Source organism: Sminthopsis crassicaudata, chromosome 6 (genome assembly GCF_048593235.1).
Source record: "Sminthopsis crassicaudata isolate SCR6 chromosome 6, ASM4859323v1, whole genome shotgun sequence".
Classification (NCBI taxonomy): Eukaryota; Metazoa; Chordata; class Mammalia; order Dasyuromorphia; family Dasyuridae; genus Sminthopsis; species Sminthopsis crassicaudata.
In genome coordinates this window covers 201,342,477-201,366,391 of record NC_133622.1, presented here as the reverse complement: position 1 = coordinate 201,366,391, position 23,915 = coordinate 201,342,477, and the positions used below count along the sequence as shown (strand labels likewise).

The following is a 23,915-nucleotide window of genomic DNA, read 5'->3' as shown; positions in this document are numbered from 1 at the left end:
TGCAGTTTCTGATTGTTCCCAGGGTTAAAAATGTTATCAAAATTAATGGTTCAAACCTCGTCAACCTTCAAATAGACGAGTATGCAGGCCTCCATCTGCTGAATGGTTCAACTAAAAATAGAATTCTTTTTGGCCTTCCCTCTTACAATAGCATGCCCCTGAGGCACAGTGAGCAGAGCCTTGGATCAGTACCCAGTACAACAATCAAAGGTCATTATTGTGTCTCTAATAGGAAGGAAGGGTGGAAGGAAGGAAGGGTAATAGGAAGGAAAGAAGTAGGGAGGGAAAAGAGGAAGAGAGGAAAGGAAGGAAGGAAGAGAGGGAGAGAAAGAAGGAAGGACGAAAGGAAGGGAAGGAAGAAAGGAAGGAAGGGAGGGAAAGAAGAAAGGAGGGAAGGAAAGGAAGGAAGGAAAAGAAGGAAAGGAAAGGAAGGGAAAGAAAGAAGGAAGGAAGAAAGGAAGGAAGGAAGGAAGGAAAGAAGGAAGGAAGGAAGGAAGGAAGGAAGGAAGGAAGGAAGGAAGGAAGGAAGGAAGGAAGGAAGGAAGGAAGGAAGGAAGGAAGGAAGGAAGGAAGGAAGAAAGGAAGGAAGGAAGGAAGGAAGGAAGGAAGGAAAGAAGGAAGGAAGGAAGGAAGGAAGGAAGGAAGGAAGGAAGGAAAGGGAAAGAAGGAAGGAAGGAAGGAAGGAAGGAAGGAAGAAAGGAAGGAAGGAAGGAAGGAAGGAAGGAAGGAAGGAAGGAAGGAAGGAAGAAAGGAAGGAAGGAAGGAAGGAAGGAGAGGAGAGGAGAGGAGAGGAAGGGAAGGAAGAGAGGGAGAGAAAGAAGGAAGGAAGAGAGGGAGAGAAAGAAGGAAGGATGAAAGGAAGAGAAGGAAGAAAGGAAGGAAGGAAGGAAGGAAGGAAGGAAGGAAGGAAGGAAGGAAGGAAGGAAGGAAGGAAGGAAGGAAGGAAGGAAGGAAGGAAGGAAGGAAGGAAGGAAGGAAGGAAGGAAGGAAGGAAGGAAGGAAGGAAGGAAGGAAGGAAGGAAAGGAAGGGAGAGAGGGAAGGTAGGAAAGGAGTTAAATCAGGCTACTCTGAAAGGGTTTTTCCATTTTAGATACCTTTGCTTCCTTCAGTTATAGAACTTCAACCTTACAGAATAAGTTGGTTGAGACCTGCCTAACCTCATTTGTGTTATAAGTGACAAACTCTGCAGGGCAAGGCAAGGGTCAATGCAAGCAGATATGTTCGGAACCACAGTGCACTCGCGTGCATATGTGCACATTTGACATAAGTTTTTTTTTTTTTTTTTTTTTTTTTTTTTTCCTGGGGAACCTGTATTTAGGAATGAATTCAGCTAACATAATTGTAATGCTTCGTTAGTATCAACAGTTTATCATAGCTGTTGACAGAGCTGTGGCATTTCCTTGTTTAGCTTGCAAACAGATGGGGGTGGGAAGGAGGAGACAGAGAGAATATCCTTAGCTCAAAATGAAAGCAGCTCTTCAAATAATAATAATAATAATAATAATTTTCAAACCTGCTGCAAAACTGAGAGAAGGGGGATTATCCTAGGGCAGTTTGTCACAGATTTCATGTAGCAGCATCTGTATGTAAGGACTAAAGAGATACGTGTCAGCCGAGCTGTTCTGGGATTTCCCGGGCATCAAGTCGTAACCATGCTGGGAAGGCTTGGGAAACCCGCCTGGCAAGCAGGCTCAATCTTTGCCAAATTGTGTGCCATGTACTCTCCAGCCTGGGCGAGCTTTCCTGACAGGCAGGGGGAAACTCGAGTGAAGTGAGCAGGGAAAACAGGGCAAGACACAGAGGGGCCGAGAAGAGCTCTTGGTCAGTCAAAATTCCAAATGAAAGCTGCGTGGGCTCCCTCATTAATAGACTCCCCATTCACCCTAATTAAAGCAACTGGCATGTGGCATGTGTTGTGCAGATGGATCAGCAGTGGTATACACAGCACTGTGTGGACCTGGCAAACAGAAATCTGGGTTCATGTTTTCCAGTCACCAAACAGATGCCAGATTTTTAGATGCTGCAGTGAAAAGAAGGGAGAGAGAAAGGGAAAGGGCTCTAGAGAGAGAGAGAGCAAGGTTCGAGGAAGGAGGTAGTTACACAAAGTAAAGCAAATATAGAAGGATGGAGCAAGGCAGAAATATACTGGGGAAGGAGAAGGAAGTGACAAGTGGGGACCCAGACCCAGGGGGAAAATAAAGACAAAGGATGGAGCTTGTTTGGGGTCTGAGCCAAAGCCACCTGTCTTCATGGTGCTGCTAAGCACTCAGTTTTTCCTGCCTTCTGCCCTAGATAGGGAGGCCTGTTTAACTATAATCCTATAATCGCCCAGACCCACTTCTGACATTCAGGTGACTCTGCTTTCTCTCCCTCAGACACAATAGATACTAATACTAATGCCAATGCAAATACTAAATTTCCTATTACAAACATAGACCTCAAAATATCCTGGAAAACTCTACTAGTAAATTGTACTGGGGAAAAAAATTATCACAAATGAAACTGTTGCCTCCAACCCCAAGACATAACAGCGATCTATAAAAAAATATGTTTTAAATAGGTGGGGCCACACCAAATACTCATAATTCTAACGTACATGGAACTAAAATCTTCCAAAATACAGAGACCGAGCAGAGGAAGTCAAAATCTTTTAAGAGCGAAATGGATGGAGGGGCATCTCTTCCCTGTTGGTGCTAAACAACAAAAATAAAAATAATAACTAATATTTATATAGTCCTTTAAGGTTTACAAAGACTTTTTACAGCTGTTAAGTCATAGGATCTTCACAACTACTCAGGGAGGGGGGCATTCTTTTTATCCCCATTCCCCATTTAGTGATGAGGAAATTGAGGCTGAGAGTGATTAAGGGCCCTGGTCATTGATCTACTTGTGTAATCTTGAGCACATGTTAGTGCCTCAGTTTCTGCAGAAGCAAAATCAAAACCCTAGTCCTGCCAGTCTCACGAGAATAGGTATGAAAATCAACTGAAACAAAGTCTGTGGAATATGTTTGAAACTACAAAACAAGACAAGGGGAAGGAAAGGGGAAGAAGAAGGAAGACAAATTTGAAACTTAATCTACAGAAATGGTCTCTGGGAGCCTTGCTTAGGTTCTGTTGTGGTTCTCTTCAAGGAGAGAGAGCTGCCTTCGAGGTCTCCTCACCTGATGGGCTCCCCTGGTCCCCACTTTCAGAAAAAGCTGGGAGTATGTTGGAACAAACAACATTCCCGCCCACAGAAGCATCAACGGAAGCATTCATACCTCAATCTTTTTGTGGTTGTAAGACTGGCCACCACCATGTTCAAAGGTATCCAAATTCCTGCCATAACGTTCACTTAGGCCCTTTAGTCTTGGGCTAATTTGTGGGTGGGAGGCATGCCCTTTCTGTTTAGTAGCGTAGCCAGCAAAAAAAAACAAACAAACACTCTGTCAGAACCTGAGTCACAAAACCAGACATTTCTCAACTTGGGGGCAACAACCACACCAACAAGGGACAAACTGAGACCTCTTTTCTCCTAGAAAAATGCTAACTCAAGGTCTTGGGCTTATGTTTTTGCTTTGGGCAAACAGATACATTTGAATGAGAATGGAGAAGGAGAAATGACATTGTCTAGATGGGGAATTCTCTCCACCTGCACAGCTCACAGCACATCCATGATGATGTTATCAAAGCTTCCATAGATATTTGACTTGCCCAAGATCACAAAGCTAATAACTGTCAAAGGCAGGGTCTGAAATCAAATCATCCTGACTTGAAGTCCAAAAGTTATGCCCCAACAATCTTTGCATGACGCCTTATTATTATTGGTTCCTGTGTCCCTTCCTCCCTTACCATTTTCAATGACTACAGGAAGTGGTTGATTAGCAAAACTGACTTGTAGAAGGGAGGAGACAAGAAAGCAAGAGTTGTCCCCTATAAACAGAGACCCCTGAGCAAGGCTGAGACAGTTACTGGAGGCGGAGCCTTTAGAAAGGGCCCCATCATCTCCAACTTGGCCACACAAAAATGAAATACAAAGTGATGTTGTTGTTATTATGAAATTGCTTGTTTTGGAGGTTGAAACAAGTAGACAGAGAGCAGAAATATGTGAGGGAGCTAATAACCATGATTAGTAAAATACAAATCCCCTAGATTTCTTTAGGAACCTTAAACACTGAAATTTTAAAATGAAAATGCTATTTTAATGGACTATTCCCCACATTCTTCACATGTTCATTATCCCACATTTTCTAGCATTTCTAATTCTAAATACTTGATATTTTTGACAATCTTATATTTGTGTTTTTAACTATAAAGACATATCTCTCAATGAAAAACTATTTTTAGAATGACAGAGTTAGAAAAGCATTTGGATATTATGGAGGCTACCCCCTCATTTTACAAATGGAGCAACTGAAAGGAAAGGAGGCTTATCAAAAGTCACCCAGGGGAGTGAGTGGCAAAGATAGGACCTGTTGGTTATTTGCTTAATGTTTAAATTATTCTCACCCTGAATAATTTCATGAATGAAGGCAACTAATGGGCTAAGACCAGAGGCCCTACCTCTGATCCCAATACTGGAAAGGTTGAATGAGATTACACAAATGTACACAGAGTCTTCTTAAAGTTCTTAGGGTGGTCAATTATGAAGCCATGAGGAAGAAAGAGCCCATCCTTCCCTCCATAAGGGGCAAAAATTAACAAAACACCCAAAACATTGCTTGGATGCCTGTGAGGAGGAGTGTGAAAAAACCCATTTGGGGAAGAAGCAATTTTGATTTAAAAAAAAAAAAAAAAAAGGAAAGAAATACAGGGGAGATTATGCTCAACACATCTAAAAACAACTGGGCACATATTCATTAGCAACGATTGACTCAAATGCTCTGTAATACATAAGACTAAGTCATCATGTTATTTTCCCCCTTTTAAAATACTGAAGTTGGCAGTCAGCATTCCTATTTGTCTTATGGTAAGTACATAAGGTGTTAATCCTTCTGGGCTATGCTTAAAAAATTATTTAACATTCAGGCCATTATTTAGCATACAGCTGGTTAGCAGTTTTCCACTAAAGTGTTGGCTGGTGGCCCACATTTTTTTTGTTTTGGCACATACCTGGAGCTGTAAAGGGCTCAGTCCAGAAGCAGCAGCAGCTGCCATTGTTGATGGAATGAACTGTACGGGGTAGTTATCACCTGTCGGAGAGAACAATGCATACAGGTTTAGACAATGAGCAGAGAATCATAGCAGACAAGTACAAACAGAGTCTTCATGTTGCTTGGGCTCTACAGTACTGCTTTAAGCCCAAACATCTGCAGAGACAAAAGGCTGTGTTGGGCACAGACTTGTAGTGTTACCTTGGAACTTTCCCTGAGTGAAATTGCTAGTAGGCAAACTGGCAATGCATAAATGTGATGGGAAAGAGAAAAAAAATTAAATGTGCAATTCAAGCATGTTCTCTCCATTACAAATCATGTAATACATCATTTTTGAGGAGTACAAAAATATCTCGAAGCCAACTCGACATGCAGTGCACCAAGGATGTGTACAGGCTTTTTCTATTAGAGCTGCAAATGGCTTAGGGAAACATCCTGGCTCAGGAGGCAAAACAAGGCATTAGCGCTCAAGAAAGAAGATGAAATGGGGAGCTTCTCAAGTGCTCCTGAATTGGGGCTGTGAACAGGAAGGCAGACAGAGACAGAGGGAGACGGGGAGAAAAAGAAAAAAAAAAAAAACATAGAACGACAGATGAACACACAGAGACAGAGACAGAGGGACACAGGGAAATCGTCTTCATCCAATAGAGAGGACTGAACTACACAATCTCAGCCACCAGCTTTCTGGGAAGTCTTATTTTGCAGGCCCTCCCTGGGTGGTAAAAGACCATGAAGATTAAAGAAATTCATAGAATGTTGGCACTGAAATAAAGGCTAAGAGACTATCTCTAAGAAACCGGCTCCTTCGTTTTACAAATGAAGATATTGAGACCTGGAAAGGGAAAGTAGCTCCCCCAACATTACATAATAATAACAGAATGGAGAATAATATCATGCTTAAAAAAACTAATTAGATATCCCAAAAGAAATCAATTTTATTGGTAAGATCTCCCTAGTGTATATTTAGTAGACTTGTTCATTCATTCAGCAAACATTTTTCAGTATGATGAGACAGACCAAGTTGGCCATGGAGACAAGGACCACTTGTGACACATACTGGCCATGTGCCCTTAAACAAGTCCTTCTAAGCACTCTGTCCTTCGGACAACTCTCTAAGACTCCAGGTTACAGAGACATTTGTGATGTACACCGACAGGAATCTTGTCATCAGGAAGCCCACTACTTTGCCTGATGAAATCATAGATGCATTTTCTCTTCCCTTTTCTCCACTCTATGCCAGCTTTTGTATTATGAATATTTAGGTAGATAATTCCCCCCATGGTTCCTGTCCTCAAAGAGCTTAAATTCCAGTCAAATAAAAATAACCTGTACAGATAAGGAGATAAGATGGATCTATAATTTCATCACTGGAGGCAGTTCCCCGGTTAAGAAATGGCAGCTGCTGTATAATTTAAGAGAATTGGCCCAAAGGCCCAGGGAGATTATGACTTGCCCCAAGATTATAGAGCCAGTGTAGGTGAGAGGCAGGATTTTCACCCAGTGTTTTCTGTCCCCAAGGCTATCCTACTATCCACTATATCATACTATCTCTCATAAGTAGACAAATAGCACCCCAAAAATAAATGCAAAGAAAATATAAAAGAATATTAAGAGGATAGTATTAACAACAAGGTGGGGAGGGAAGAGATCAGAAAAGCTTCTTTCAGGTCTTACTTCACAAATCCACATTCACACTGTTCACAATACTAACTCCTAAGACAATTTTTAAATATTAAAATACAACTAATTATTGGACACTTTGCTACAATGAAGATCATAGGAATGCCAAATGCCACGATGCCTTAGATCACATAGTCCTGTGGCAAAGCAATCCTGTTCAGATATTTGATATTAATCCCTGGCACAGAATCATAAACACCCTCGCACTTTACAAATATAATCCAACAATAATTTAATAAAATCAGACCACATTTTGCCCAGAAATGAGGCAATCTGACAGAGGATATGTGTGGTGCACCAGGATGTATGCCAACCTCAGTGCCCGAGGCCCCAGGTTCAAATCCTTGCTTTTAGACTTGCTGTGTGATCTTGGGCAAATGACTTAACCTCTCTAGCTCTCAGTTTTCTCATCTGTAAAACAAAAGGGTTGGATTTAGTGACTTCTAAATGCCCTTTTAGCTATTAAGTCTTTGATCCCATCATGAGGCTATGAGTAGGTGTAGGGCATGGACAAATATTAATGGTAAATCTCAGTAGATTAGTCATCTGACTCTATGAACAATCTTCAAAAGGGAATGACTTTAGGGACTTCTGCCTCACAGGGCTACCAGCCACATTTGGTGGCCTGAAGATATGAGAAATACTAGGAAGGACTTTACTGGGGGCAGGGGGACCTGTAAACAAAAATTAATACACTGATGGAGAAATTACCCAATAACAGTGATTTAATGGAGTATCACTTTGGCTCTAGCTCCTTATTTAAAGTCAGTGTTATGTACTGTCTCTAGGCTACATTTTAATAGGCTGTTCCTCTGCACATTTTTGACATTTATAATAATCAAGCTGTTTTGCATGAACTTTTTCACATTGAATGCAGAATGCAATAATGAAGATGGAATGTGGAGGGATCCCAAGGAATGTATCAAGGGCCATTCAAAGGTTAGAACGTCCATTTAAATTTCTATACCTGAACCCTTCCTGGATTCCCAGAATCCTAAGATCTAGTTCATTCTGCTTGCCACATGAAGAGCTATTCAGCTGACCCAATGGAAATGTTAAGTTGCTTTCACTTTTTAACAAATTGTGAGCTTCTAATCCACACGGTCTCTTTGCATCATATCCATAATACCTCATCAGACCATTGAGCACAGTGTGTGCTTGTACACAGTCCAGTAACAATTGGCTTCTGATTGCATATGGAGCTAAGCGACAATGCACTCACTAACACTATATTGTGCCGGTCTCCTATGGAGCAATGTTCAAAATATCGGATCTTGCTTTTCCCCCTTCCATGAGGTTGATTTTAGCTCTCACTGTTATGTGGGGGCGGTGTGCTTTTTTTTTTTCTTTAAACAGATAACAAGATCAAATTATTTTTATAGTAAATGATTGTCGCTTGATGCTTAAATAATTCCACTGATCTCCTTAATATTTAAGCTAAATTATTTGAAGAAAGAATACGCTAATCTAAGTTAAATCATGTTTCTTTGGTCAATATTTTACCAGGTTAAAAAACATCACAAAGATGCTGAATTAATGATGCTTTAAATAGGAAAAAAAAAAAAAATCGCCATTCAAACTATCAGCATGGACGGCTCCCGGAACATTCGGGCTGTGCTTTCTTTAAATATCATGCATTATTCATCCTTGCTCCACACTGCACTGCAATTCCTCCCTCCCCCCCCCCCCCTTTGGTAAGTTTAATACCAGTTGCCGTATTTGTACTAAAACATTTTCCATGTCAAACATATTTTTTAAAAAATCAAACTCTAAAAGAATTCCCCACGGCACTCCTTTCTCATAGCTGTCATGCTTCTATGGTTGGAAATAGCTGCATGGTAGGGTTTAAGGGTGGGGGGGCTTCCCCCCTTGGTGTGTGAGTGTGTGTGTGTGTGTGTGTGTGTGTGTGTGTGTGTGTGTGTGTGTGTGTGTGTGTGTTACAGTTTTGGGCTTGGCACTTAATTTATTAGTATCTCTGCCACACCCTGCAGTATTCTCCAGCTCACCTGCTGGCTACAAATAGCTTTCCTTCTACTATTGACAAGCATCATTTTAAAAAATGTCTTTTAACCTTTCTTCTGGGTTGAATCTATGCATCTGAATGTAATCTGTAGAAGGTCATTTCCCAAGGCCATGCTATTGTATCAATACAAAAAAGGAAAAGTTAATACACCTGAGTTAACAGAGTACACTGTTAACATAGAGGGAGACAGGAGACAGGAGGAGGGAGGGAGCAAGGGAGAGAACAGTAGGAGGAATATGGGAGAACAGAAGCCTGGAGAGAGGCAAAAAAAAAGGAGGAAGAAAAGCAAAGCGGGCTGGAGGAGAGATAAAAAGGTAGGCACAAGTAGAAAAAGGAATAAGATATGGGGCAAAAGAAAAGAGAAGAAAAAGAAAGGAGAAGGGGAAAAGAGGGAAGGAGAAAGAAAGACAGAAAGAAAAGGAAAGAGAGAGAGACAGAAAGAGAGAGAGAGAGAGAGAGAGAGAGAGAGAGAGAGAGAGAGAGAGAGAGAGAGAGAGAGAGAGAGAGAGAGAGAGAGAAGAGTTAGCTTGTTTTAAAGAAAGTGAGCATTGAGGGTGTAAGGAGGTTTAAATTTTTAATTACAGAAGGTACATGCTTTCCCCTCTAATTTTCTCAGTATAAGAGTCGATCAAGAAAGCTCGCACTAGCTGACTTGGCAAGAAATCAGTCAACATGTTGTAGCAATTTTTTTCAAATTTGTTTCTGGATTTGAAATGCTTGCGTGAGGACCCATTCTTTTTAAATATGTACAAAAGACACGAAGCATGTTGGAACAGGTTAGCTTGAGGTTCCGGTATAATCTGGCCTTTGCTACCAAAGGTGGAAGAAAAATGCCTCTGAAATCCAATGAGCACAATAATGCCCATTTTGTAACCTGACCTCCAGAGCCTCCCAGCTCTGGCCATTGTCTGTTAATATCTCCAGGCTATCAGAAAGATTTTTTTAATTTTTTAATGGTATTTAAAACTCGTGGAAAGCTGCACCCAATTTTAAAACTTTCAGGCATTCTATCAGAATAGGAGCATTTCAGAGAGAGCAGCATGCCCTGGATGAGAAGCAAAGGAGTTCCTAATTTTTTGTAGAAACTGCAATGAAGCTAGGTTCAGTAAACCCCATATATAAGAGCAAAGGAACTGTACTGAGACACTAGAACTTCCTAAATTTATCAAAACTATCAAGCTTTTACAACAATACTTTTCTCTACTTCTGTTCAATGTCAGACTTGTGGCTGACTTTTGGAATAAAGTCCTCAAAAGTCCTCAATGGTAAAATTTAGCCCATTCTCTTCAGTTTAACTAAAGCTTTATCTTCCCCTCCCCCTGAAATACAAAGGATTTGGCTCATTCTTTCTCTCTTCTGACCCACTGAGATTACCGCTGTAGGGACTCTGCCTGTTTGGAAACATTTATAAAAGTACATGGGAAGAACAGAGAAAACAAAAAACTTGGAAAAGTATTACTGGGGGCTCTTCTACTGCAGGTCCTGACTCATGTATGACTCATATGTGATCCATATTCATGTATGAAGGCACTCTGCGCTTCAGCAATGGAAAGAGCCTTATTCTGGGAATAAGCATAACAACTGGCCACTTATACAGCCCTATAAGATTTGCAGAGACTTGCATGTACTTTGAATCCAATAAGGAAAAATTAAATAGAAAAATAAGTAAAAGTTCTACACTTGGGTTCAAAAAATCCACTCTGTAAGAGCAAGATGGGAAAGGCATGGAGAGGCAAAGAGTTCAAATTCTATGCATGAATAGCTGGAAAAGATCTGAGGCTTTTGGGGTACTATAAGTTTGATATGAGTCAATAGTCTATCATGGCAGCCAAAAAATTTAATGAGATCTTAAAATTATGTTGAGAGCTACAGTATCTAAAGTAAAAGAAATGATCATCCTACTGGTGCTTGTCAGCCTCAGAAATATTATGTTCGGTTCAGAGAGCCTTGTTAGGACAAACCTTGATGTACTGAACTGTGTCCAAAAGAAGAAGATCATAATGATGATGATGATGATGATGATGATGATGATACTCAAGATCATGCTATATACCAACTTGTTAAAGGAACTAAGGATGCCCAATTTGAGGAAAACAAAAATAAGAGGGCTCAGAATAGTTGTCTTTAAAGTCTGAAGGATAGAAATGTAGGAGATGAATTAGAAGTGTTCTTTTTTGCTTTAGAGGGCAGGACTTGGAGCAATAGTTGCAGAAAAGATGTTGATTTAATGTAAAGGAAGAAAATATTCATTAGAGCTATCAAAAAAATGAATGTGCTACCTCTGAAATAGTTCTCTCTGATTTGAGGTATTCAAGAGAAGACTAGATAATTACCTGTCAGAGATATTTGAGAATGGGGCAAAGGAGGAAGGGATTCTTGTTCATATACAATTAGAACTAAAAGGCCTCTGACACACCTTCAGTTTCGTGATTCTATGATGGATTCTTGACTCACCACTGACCTGCTGTTTGAACTTAATGCAAACCCTTCCCATTCTCTGTGTTTCAATTTCCTTTGTCAAATGAAAGGATTGTACTAGGCGACTTTCAAAGTCTCTTCTAACTCTACTCTTAGAAAGTGATGTCAGCTGTCCACTTGGAAAAGTGAAAAAATAGAGTAGTTCCTCTCAGCTCCCTCACTGAGTACTGAATTGGGACAATGAGGACTAGAATATAGACTCACAGAATGTGAGAGTTGGACAAAACCTCAGCAGTGTTCTGGGCCAATCATGACCTGAGCAGTAATTAGCTCTATAGCATTTTTAATAAGCAGCCATCAAGTCTCTGATGGAAGATCTCCAGTAATAGAAAACCCAGTACCTCTTGAAAACAAAATATTCCAATCCAATTGTTAGGAAGACCCACTTTACATTAAACTAAAAATATCAGTAAGGACCCCAGCCACCTAACAGAAAGGCAATGTGCTATCCCAGGCTAGTGTCTCCTCTCTTTTAATGTAATGTTTTAATCATGATCAAGATTCTATTTGTTTGATACTGACAAACTCAGACACACCATGTCACACACATTCTGCTAGGAAATCAATGGCAGCACATTTTCAAGTTAACAAGAAAATTGCTGCTCCCTCTTGCACTTTGTGGGCATGGCATTGTCAGTTTGACTGTGCCTTGAGAAAAAGTGCCCAGCAGCATGGACCAGGGGGCTACAGAAACAGCATTTCTCATTCTTGCCAAAACAAACTAACTCAAAACACATGAGACCCATCCTGCCTCTTGTCAGGCCAGAAAAAAAGTAACCTTAATATTGATATTAATCTCTTCTTAGTATAACCACTTCTGGAGTATCATTTTCAGTTCTGGGCACATTTTAGGAGATAAATTTCTGGAGTGTGTTCAGAGGAGAACATCATGATGACAAAAAGATTCAAGAGCAAGACATATAACAAGTTTGTTGAAGGAAATGGGGATGCTTAGGCTTATTGGGTTGCTCTTTTTTCATCCTCAATCTATTATTTCATGATCCTATGTAATTTCTTATACTTTTGTCCTATACTCTATTGGTGTGCCCTATACCTTCATACCACTCCTTGCTGCCTGATTGAAGTAAATCCTTAAAAAATATTATAGCTAAAGCTAAAGAAATAATTTCTCTGAAGATTTCCAAAATGGTCTTACTATATTCCCATTAGTCTACCACAGTTAGACAAGTTTGCCACACTGAACATATAATCTTGTGTATTACAGCTAGCTGTTTTTATTTTCTTTCCTTACATGAGGCTATGAGTTCCAAAAAGGGAGCAACCTAAGCATAGTATTCTGCAAATAGTAGGTACTTTATAAATGTTTTTTGTATTGTACTGTTTTGTTGTATTATATTGCATTGCATTGCATTATAGCTAATTATATAGCATTGTATTGTAATGATATATGACTTTCTACCCGTTCAGATTACTGCTTAAATGATAGAAAAACCAGAGTGTTTGGAAGGAAGTTCCCATGGATCCCTTTCTTTCCACTTCAGAAAGAACAAATGTCCGAGTTATGCATTACTCTGCTATAGCCCTTTTTCATTGGGGAAAAAAAGATAATGATTTCTACAGCTATGACCAAAACATGATCCCCAAGCCACAAAATGAGGTTTTCTCTAAGAGATAGCCATTTATTTCTCAATGAAAAAGGCTAATGAAGCTTTCGATGACACTTACTGCAGGAAGTTTAAGGGGAAATTTAAATGAATGTCTGTTTTGTGGTTTCTGAAATATTGTTTCTTAATGATTTCGTTTCCATTTCACATGCATTTCAAGAGACTTGCAAAGGGATCTCTTTTGACCCCTTCCTCATAGTAGAATCTTTTTCTTCAGTCCACCCTTCTAAGAAATAATTCCCTTCTTCTGCCATTGACCTTCTGCATTGCCTACACATAAAAGATGTTGCTGCTCTTTTTATATTTATGCCTGAATTTTACATAGCATAATTTGTATGCTTTCTCTACAAATCAGAATTACAATGTATCATAAAGAGGTATCCAGAGTATAGATGTCTTTATCAACATGTATTTTGCCAATTTAAAGATCTACAATGACTGGTACGACTGCTACTTCTCTTGACAGATTGAAACCAAAGGTTTCAATCATCTATTAGAAGTAGTCTTTTGTGAGCCATTTTTATTTAACAACAATAACAAAAAATCTGCCGATGACTAACTTTTTTGATGTTTCAACTGAAGTGTCCCTTCCCAGCTTAAATGTTATTAGTCCTGGAATAAGGACAAGGGTGATAACTCTGATCCAGATCATTTTACCCCAGGCAAGGTCATGATTAATGATTGGTTCAATCCTAACATTAAAAAGCATCTTATCCACTTGTCAAAAGAGAATTTAGGGCATATTTTCACTGAATTTTATTCTCACTAGAAGAATATAAATATCGTTCTTATGACTGGCACCCATTCCATGGGGAGTATAGGTCAGAAAGTCAAAGGATACCCATCTTATTTTCTTCCATTCCCCATGATCTCCCCCAGAGGCCCCAGGACTCTGACTCATTCCCAGCCTGAATTTCATTCAAGCCAGAAACCTAAGAATGAACTTTGGAAGATTATTTTCAATCTTCCAAGATGACAAGTTCCTTTATTTTTCCATCTCTGTAATCTTTTGGGTTTTATCAAACATTCTGTGCTTTCCCTCAAAGGCAAGACTTCTCTACTAAATGTAGAACAGTAATCAAAGACAATGAAGCAACCCTCATCAACAGTTAAAGAGATAAATCCCCTGGGTTCCTTTGGTTGACTTTTTTTTAAAAAGCTACTTTGAAGTCCTGTGCAAGGAAGGAAGGAAGGAAGGGAGGAAGGGAGAAAGGGAGGGAGGAAGGAAGGAAGGAAGGAAGGAAGGAAGGAAGGAAGGAAGGAAGGAAGGAAGGAAGGAAGGAAGGAAGGAAGGAAGGAAGGAAGGAAGGAAGGAAGGAAGGAAGGAAGGAAGGAAGGGAGGAAGGGAGAGAAGGAGGGAGGAAGGAAGAAAAGGAGGGAGAGAGGGAGGGAGGAAGGAAGGAAAGGAGGGAGAGAGGGAGGGAGGAAGGAAGGAAGGGAAAAAGGAAGGAAGGGAGGGAGGGAGGAAGGGAGGGCAGGAGGAGAAAGAAAAAAGGAAAGAAGGAAGGAAAGAACAAAAAAAAAAAGGATGAAGAAAGACAGATAAAACCTGATGTCTTTGATCACTTTATAAACTCCATGATTTAAGTCCAAAGGAACTGCTGCACTATGATTTGATGGTTAATATATGGAAAAAAAAAACTTGACACAAAAAATTATTAATGAGCAGAACAAGGTCACTGCTTCTGGGCTGAGGTCACTTACAAAGAATGCACAAATGAAAATAAGGTTGACTTTTATTTACTTAACTATCTTCTTACGGTGGATTCCTTTGGCAACAGATCTTTAAACATTTAAAGCCCTGTTTACAAGGAGGCTCTGAAAGTAGCTTCAAACCATTATGGCCCTAATTGAATTCCCCAGGAGTCCAGTAAACTCAGAGGAATAAAGAAAGAAATCATAACATTTGCTAAATCATCTCAAAACATATTTTACTGCAAGGTTATGTGACCTGTTTCAAGACTTGGCAACGAATGAGGAGGAGCTCCTGGATGCTTTATTATTTAAAAAGAAGTCTAAATGTTACCTATTAGTGGCAAGCCAGTATATTACACTAGTTTCTGGGTTTGTTTGGTTTTTGTTATTGTTGTTTTTCACATCAAAAAGAAGACAACAAACAGTGAGGATTAACATCTTATATTGCATGTGACCTTTCCCCCCTGGGATATCAAAGCTCTCGGAAAGAGAATATAGGCAATTACTGACTATAGAGGGAAGGGCATACCTAAAAACATCTACTAGTCTTCCTCTTAAATATCATACCACCGGGTTTCAAATAAAAGTCCCAAAGATTTTTACCAGAGGACAATACTAAAAATAGGACGACTGGGAAGCCACGCTTTATTTTTTGAGTAAAACATAAATGGTTTTCCATGCCCAATCTGCCTAGCATTTCCTTATAGTCTTAGCATAACTTGCAGCTAAACCTCTGAGTATCCTATTCATTTCCACCCATCTCTTGTATGGACAAATGCTTCAATGTAGTCTGAACTTCCCAAGCAAAAAACAAAGCAAAACAAACAACAAAAAAACAAACAACTGAGTTCTTCTAACAGCATTTCAAAAGTAGCTGCAGACCCCTCTGCTTACCTGGTTTGTACGGTATTCCAGAGGGGAAGAGGAATCCCTGTTGGGCAGCAGCAGCTGCTGCCAGTGTCCGCTGGTCGTGTGGAAAAATTGGGATCATGAGCGGAGGCATGTGACCCTGAACCTGCTAAACAGAAGAGAGCCTATGATCAGACATAGTGCAAATATGTCTTGACAGGTATTTATTTTCCATTGCTTATAGAGATCCATGTGCTCCCGTAACCACCTCTTCCCTTACCCCTATTCAAAATTGTTCCTAAACCCAGACAAAGATATAACATTTTATCCAAATTACCAAACCTAGAATCCCAAGACTGACAGAGCAACAAGGGTTCTAGAAATCATCTAGTCCAGGGTTTGTCAATCTTGAATGCATAAACTTTTTATTAAAATTTGGATAATTATTTCCCTAAAATTGTTTTCTTTGTAATTCTCTATTTTTAATGCATTTAAAAACATTATTCAGAGAAGGATTCCACATTGTTGATGAGATCTATGAGACATAGACACCTCATCTAGCCTAGTACCCTCATTTTATACATGAGAATACAGAAGACTCAAGAATAGAATATATTCTTATCCTTTTCCTTCTGTTTTTAGGCAGTTAACTATTTTTAAAGACTCATTTTCTCCTTATTATAAAGGTCCCATTTTTTCTAACCCCGAGGTGAGTAGCCTGTTTTAAGTTATTAACTACAAAAAGTCACCTTACTGGCTTCCCTGCCTCTTCCTATCTCCAGCCTGTCATTCCCAGAGCTAAATACATCATTTTTCTAACATAGTTCTGACCACCTCCTCCCTCTCCTTCTAGATTCTAAATTTCACAAGGTTAAGAGCCACATGCCATTTAAACCTCCCCCACCCCCCAAAGCCTGTAAGAGTGCTGGACACACAGCTGTTAATCGATAAATATTTGTTAGACTGGAATTTGTTGAGAGTTTACTGTATGGCTTTTGCAAGGAAGAAGGGAAAAAGCTAATCAGGTTGCTTCAAATCAAGCCAACAAGCAATGCACCTGGCATGTTCTAGGTACTGTGCTAAGTGATCGGGATATGAAGAAAAGGCAAATAAATAAATGAAAAGATAGAAAGATAAATACATGATAAATAGTTAAAGATAGATAAATAAATGCTAGACAGATACAATATAGGTCAATAAGTACCTGATAGTCTGATAAAAGATAGACAAGTAAATATATAAATATAAGGTAGAGCTAAAAGATAAATACATGCTAGACAGATAAAGATTAAATACAAAATAGATAAAAGACAAATACATGAATGATAGATAAAAAATAAATACAAGATTGATGAATAAATACTAAATAGATAGAACATTAAGACAGAATCTAGCTGTTTCTCCTTCCCATATTCGGGTGTCTTTCTGTCTTGTAATATGGGGTTAGTGTTTGGGTTGGGAAATAATGTTCAGCAGTTATATACTCAAAAGGTAGTATCGCTCCACCTCAGGTAGCTCACTCTACAGCCTTACAGCAGTACGTTTAGCAGGCTTCCTAGAAATCCCTACCCCCTTCTCCCCGCCTCCATACCATGCTTCAGATTTAAGACCACCACATCTTGGCTCCCAATTAGACTAATATTCTTTGCTATACACACCTCGGTGTAACATATAAATTGCTTGTCTGTCTAAGCAGTTTTACAGCCCTGTGTACGATCGTGTAGCTCAGTAATTATGGCGTTGTATTCAGAGAGCATTTCCGAATAAATCCTACTATATCAAATTTCATTTGACCTTAATAAATGTATCAAAGAGCACAAAAATGCAAAAGGAGAAAATTCTTCACCTTCTATCAGCATTTGTATGCTATATATAAAAAATGAGGGCTGGGATGGATGAAAGCCTGCCTCCTACAATATCTCTGCCTTTTTTCCAACTTCTCTCTCTTGCTTACAGTAGAATCCTTTGGCAAACATCTCTTGCTCTGATGCTAGATAGCATTACGGGGTAGTTTCTATTCTAGCCTTCAACACTGTGATATCAGAGAGCCAGTTTTTAATCTACTTTGATTAAAGGAAAGTAAACATTTAAAGGAACATATATCAAAACTAGGAAGTATTAAAAAGAATTACCAAGTCAAATCAAAGAGCGTTTGCAGACTTCTTTCCTAGTATGAAAGGGAACCATTTACAGAGTTACCAAATGTCACAGTTGGAAGAGAGCTTCTAGTTTGACTCCTTGATTTTACAGATGAAGAAACTGAGGCCCTTAGAGGTTAAGTGACTTACTGAAAGTCACCCAGGTGCCCCAGAAAAGAACAGAGCTGAGACTCATACCCAGGTCTCTTGACCACAAGTCACCCCATATCCTATTAAAAAGTGAAACTAAATGGCAAACCTCCCCCTTTTAATTCTTAAACCTTTTTTTTTGGTCAAATCCCATATGTTGACCTATGACATTGTTTAAATAGTGCCAAATTTCCTTGTCATCTCCCTACTCTTTCTACAATCACTGATGCAGTACAGAAATGCTACTGTGTGTGTCCATAAGGCTTAATTTACCAACAACTTTTCTCTGGGGAAGGCCCAAAGATGTAGGTTAATAAAGGTCAAGGGAAAAATAAACACTTTACAGTATTTTTCTGAATTCATTTCTCAGGAAAATCAACTTCTAATAAAAAGGTCTTTGTGCAATTACTACCTTGCCAGTGGGGCGTGGAAGAAACTAGCTTTGGGCAGCTATTTCTTTCATTTTAGCTGAGGTAAGTAAGCCCTGGCTTTTGACTGTTAGGAGTACAGGCTTAACTTGGTTAAATTGGAGCTGATCCCCCAAGTGCCTGCTTCTGGCCTTTAACTCTTTGGAACAATGCTAGGGATGCTGCTGGTCAACTAAGGAGAAGAGGAGGAGAGGATAGGGAGGGGGAGAGGAGGGCAGAAACCTGGGCTGCAATTCCAACATCATTAATTACCTATTAAACTTGGACTTTCCCTCAATTTCCTTATCTCTTTATAAGGGGAGAGAGAAATCTGCATTATTTTTAAGGTTCCTTTCCAGGGATAAAATTCTATGATTCCATAAAGCAAAAGTATGGGTACATTTGAATGCTGCTTGGTTAAAAAATGAATACTTTGTTCTCTTCTGGAGAAGATGAATCCTGAAAGGTGGAGGAACTGTAGAATCATTTCTGCATGGTCAGATTTAAGATTTCTGTGCTACAGTATTCACAGCATCATAGATTAAGAATTGGAAAGAATGTTGCAAGTTATCTCATTCCAACCCTTTATTTGACAGATGAGGAACTTGAGACCCAGAGAATTCAAAGCCTTTGCCCAAGATCACAAAGGCACTAAGAGGCAGAGCCAGGATCTGAACCAAGCTGTCACTCACACTTTCTGCTAAACCAAGGTCCTTTGCTAAAATATGAGAGCTGGGGAGAGGTTTGGAAATCATGGTGTAAGAGAATTGATGAAATCACAGAAAAATTCTACCCAAGGATGGGTAGAAGACTTGGGTGAAGAGGGAAGATTACTTTCTTCTAAAATTTGAAAGACTGTCATGTAGAAAAAGGAAGAATGTTGATTTTTGAGCCACAAAAGTCCGAATTCAAATCCTAACTTGGCAAATCACTTTCTCCTCTGACTTCAGTCTTTTCATCCATAAAATCACATCCCTGGCTTCCCAGGCAGCCAGATGGTGCAGGAGAGGCACATCAGGCCAGGAGTCGGGAGGCCTGGCTTCAAATCTGGCCTCAGTTTTCTTATCTGTAAAATGAGCTGGAGAAGGGCATGGTGAACCCCACCAACATCTCTGCCAAGAAAACCCCAAACTGGGTCATAGAGGGTTAGATATGACTAAACTACAAAAGTCCTTTCCAACTCTAACGGTCTGTGAGTCTGGGCTTTTAAGTTTCTCCAAAAGGCAGAATTTGAAGCAAGAAGGGACAGTGACAAACTGTCAGGCCTGGGATTTTAGCAAGGAATCTTCCTTCTTTTGCCCAATAACTGACCTATTTCTAGGACCACCCAAAACTTGGACTTCCTTGTGTGGTTGAAAACTCCTCCCCCTTGGTACTATGCAAGCAGAGGCCAGATGTCGACCCATCCAGGATGCTGGGGAAACAATTGCTACAGTGGCTGAGAGGTTGGATCACTTTCATAAATCCTCCCAACTCAGATTCAGACACCATACCTATATGAACAGAGAGTGACCATGGGATCATCAGGGACTCTCTGTAGAGGTCTCTAGCAGTCTTACCTTGCCATGTCCTATCAGGAATCCCAGTCATGTCCCTTCCCTCTATAACTATGTATGGCCCATGATTTTGCTGCTATTTTCCTTTGGGTCAGCCATCATGGCACTCCCTCACCCCCTGCCACGTGGTAGCTCCCCTAACTCCACTATGCTTCCCCACCCCACTTTGGGGTGCTAAGTCCCTTTCAGGATTTAGCCTGCCAGCTAAGGGCATGCTCCAACCTCATGGGGTGTTCCCTTTCTACTGGTAATTGTTTTTCATGGAACGTTGCTACTGGAACATGTCTCTCCCACTCTATTTCATATTTACCATTCCCACTTCCCATTCATTTTGTCTGTACTCCTTTCCCTCAATAAATCTACCATTTGCCAAGGAGAACGGCCATTGTGCATTCTTCACATGACTGAACCCCAACTTTTGGTGCCTGCCATCACTTGGTGACAACCCCCACTCCATAGATCACATCAGCAGCACATCAGTGAGTCCCTTAGGAGTCAGGTGAAATCACTTTCTGCCACAAAATCTTAAAGAGGAATAAGATGTTGCAAAACGGTTATGACATCTATGATCCTATGTCAGAAAACAATAAAGTTTACCGGCCCAATCAATAAAGGAAGAAAGAGAAGAAAACATAGATCATAATCACAGAATAATCAGCCAATCCTCTACCATACTAGTAAAGAAACAAAGTTACTTACTAAGAGCTGGAGTTACTATCAACTGAATTCATTAAAAAAATTTTCAGTTCAATTAAACAAACATCTATTGAGTGTTAGCTGAATATAAGGCTTTATGTCAAGTCATACTAGTTCCTGGCCTAATGCTTTTCCTCACCATACCATATTCTCTTCCAGTAAGCATTAGCAGAGAAAAGATGAACAGATTATTTCATTTAGTTCACTAATTATAAATCAAAACCAGAGTGAAGGAAGGAAAAGAAGTAGGTCAATCATGTCAGAAAGCATCAAGAATGCAGGGAAGAGATCCTACAAATAGTCAAAGAACCAGAGAATGGCAATCTGGGTGTAAGGGGATCCTTGATGGAGAAGTCATCCAGAGAAGTAAACAAGAATCCCATTGGATGGAAAGGTATGGTGAGGATGCCCACTCAAAAGTACCAAAATATGGGGTTCTAGAATTGAAATAGTATGACTGCTATCAAATCCTCATTCTAATAGAGCTTTGTAACTTTCTTCTATTGATTTCCAGGATATGGTCTTGCAGAATTTTCGAGTCAGAAGGTGCAGCAGAAATCACCTAGTTCAGTCTTCTGACCTTTTTTTCTTTTCTTTTCTAAGCAGGTGAAGAAAGAAGTCGGGGGCAAACCAGACTCCTGAGCTCTAATCCTCCCATCACACCACCCAGCCTCATCACTTGTTCTTTCCTCCGATATTTTTTTCTCGTTTGGTTTTTGTAGTTTATCCACTAACCGTGGTCATTCAACCCAAATGCAAAATGCGCTCCAAAGTTATTTTAAGTAAGATACAGGCTGCAAAGCTTTAAAAATACCCTCTGTCAAGGACAAAGAAGAAAGCTCTCTGCCAGTAGAAGACTGAGTGAAGAAGCAGAAGAGCAAGGCTGTTCTTTGAGAGCTCTTTTCAGAATGCTAAGGAAGCACAGTTCAATCCCAGGCTAACAGGGATCAGAAAACAGAACTGAGCGACATGTCACAGGCAAATGCAAAGTTTTCTTGTTATGGGTAAACAAAAACCTGTGGAAATAGCTCTCCCTCCCCCAAAGCATTTGATGAATTCTACTGCTTGGGAAGAACACGTCCTTCCTTCTGGGGATTTAGGATCCCTTGGAGTGGATGAAGGGTTAGACTTGTGTGGAAGAGGAACCAAGTTGTAAAATCAGAATACTATAAGAAGGATGAATTGAGATAACATATACAGATATTAAAGCACACTATAAATGTATTCTGCTATTACTAAAAGTATATCAGTATATTTCAGAACCATCAACAATAAATTAATTTTCATTAATTAAGGTGGAAACCAAAAAGGCGGATTGGATGATACTCAGGGAATGTTGAGATATTTAGTATTAAGCTTTGATTTGGGTGGGTGTGGGTTAGTGTGAAGGCTAACAACATGTCCAAGGATACCAAAAGCCACCATGTAGAAAAAGCTTAGAAGAAAGAACCAAGAGCAGTAGCAGACAGTAGCATTTTGATGTCAGAATGTATAAGAAGGTATAAAGACCTGGGTTCTAATCCACTCAACTAATTGCATATTCCAAGATTAATGTGAGGGTCATATAGGAAACAAAGGGAAAGTATTTTGCATTCCTTAAAACATTATATAAATGTCAGTTATTGTATGTGGGTCTGCCCCAGTAAAGCATAAATTCTTTGAGGTCAGGGACTTTTTTCATTTCTGTCTTTATGCTTAGCAAGTGCCCGGGACAAAAAATGCTTTTTGGTTGATTTATTGATCATAAAAGAAGGGCTGATGTGTAATAGATAGAATTTACAAGGAGTTTGGTCCATGGGGAAAGTTTTGTAATCATCAGAGCTGTCCAATGATGGGATAAACTGTTGCCTCGTGTGATTATGAACTACCCATTTTAGGATGTATTCAAGTAAGAATGCGTGACCACCTCTGCTTGAAATGGGATAGAGGGGATTCCTGCCTGCAGGAGTAGGGTAGGCTAAATAACTCTAAAATTCCTTCTAACTCTGAGATTCTATGATTCTAAGCATGTCTCATTTTGGCATGCTTTCAAAGGGATGATAATGGCTTAGAATCTAGCAGTGTGTTACAGACCAGAAAACATTTCCAAATGCATGACTGTTTAGGAAGCCTACCCACCTGGCCAAGTAGGAGATTCTCAGTTAAAATAACAGAAAAGTTCCCTCTGTCATCATCTCTATTTTGCTTTCTGGGGAAGGCTTGGATCGGCATTGGGGTTGTGGAAGACAAATTTGGGGGAATGGAAACAGAGAGATAATTTGATAGGGTGAGGGTAGGGAAGCAAGCAGAAAGCTCCTCTGCATGCAAGTGGGTCACGAGAGCTTAATATGAATATAAAACACCTCCTCCTACCTGTACAAGGCAGGGATTCCAGGTCACCTCATTCAGTTTGCAGCTGAAGGCAACCGCCAGATTGCCTCAGCTGTGATCCTTAGGGCAGAGACGCAGAAAAAAAGTCCCCCCACTACAAGGAAGAAAGCCTGAGCCCCATGCCTAGCCTTCCTCTGGCTTCTTTCTCTAATCCTTCCTTTCATCTTCCTTCCAGGATTCTCTCTTCCTCAAATCACCCCAGCTTTACATTTGCAGACTTGTCAAGGGAGTGAGATACACGGGAAGCAGCTATCCCCCAAAGATGGAAAATTAATATTTTACTGAAGAAAGAAAAAAGTTAGGATTCCAGATTCCATTGAAGCCACAGATCTTCATATGGCATGCTAGGAAAAGTTCTTGAAATTCTTTATTCTTATGAATGAAGATTTTTCTGGCCCAGTTTTGAAGACTCTTTAAGCATCCCTATAAGAGAAAACAATTCAGGTCCTGCAAACATCCAAGACTGGGATCATCACAAATCATTTTTTAAAGAAATGAAACCTTTATCTCCGAAGTGGAGAAAAGCTGGGTTCACAGGAGAACAGGATCATTGGGAACAAAGGGAGAATTTAGAAACTATTTAGTCCAATTGCTTCACTTTACTGATCAGATACTTGCTCAGTGACACAGTTAGCAAAAATTAGAGGCAGGATTGAAATCTGCCTCCAAATCCAGCACTCTTTCCAATATATCTTTTCTGTCTCACACTTACTAGCTGTGTGACACTAGGTAAGTCACTGAACCTCTCTGAGACTCAGTTCCTTCAACTTTAAAATGAAGGCTATATCTAGCACTTAGTTTTAAGATTATTTTCAGATCAGATCATAGAAGTTGTAAATAATTTTATTAAAGAGAATGATAAATATGAAAGACCATATCAAAAGACCATAGCAATAGCAATCATCAGAGGAAAATGTATATTTCTAAATGCTTATGTCAATAAAATAGATATAGAACAGACTAAGAGACGGTGTGTCAGTCATATATAGATGTGAGCTATTGTCATTATTGTTGTGACTATTCTAAAAATGTGAAAGAAAACTGTATGTAACCTTGGGTTGGCCAGTGGACACGGGCCCTCCCCGGATGCCCAGAACAGCATGGAGGCTAAAA

General features: G+C 39.8%; 1 protein-coding gene across 41 annotated transcripts in view; it reads right to left on the bottom strand.

The window, feature by feature from the left end:
• SOX6 (SRY-box transcription factor 6) overlaps window positions 1-23,915 on the bottom strand; it is a 701,644-nt gene that overhangs the window by 110,431 nt on the left and 567,298 nt on the right. For 21 of the 41 annotated variants that reach the window (XM_074275188.1, XM_074275205.1, XM_074275189.1 and 18 more), the window contains 3 exons: window positions 15,531-15,654; window positions 5,095-5,174; window positions 3,264-3,386 (listed from right to left, as the gene is read on the bottom strand). In XM_074275188.1, coding sequence (XP_074131289.1) covers window positions 3,264-3,386; window positions 5,095-5,174; window positions 15,531-15,654 — 327 coding nt within the window. The remainder of the gene's footprint in view (window positions 1-3,263; window positions 3,387-5,094; window positions 5,175-15,530; window positions 15,655-23,915) is intronic. The other 20 variants (XM_074275217.1, XM_074275219.1, XM_074275213.1 and 17 more) reach the window with 3 other exon arrangements.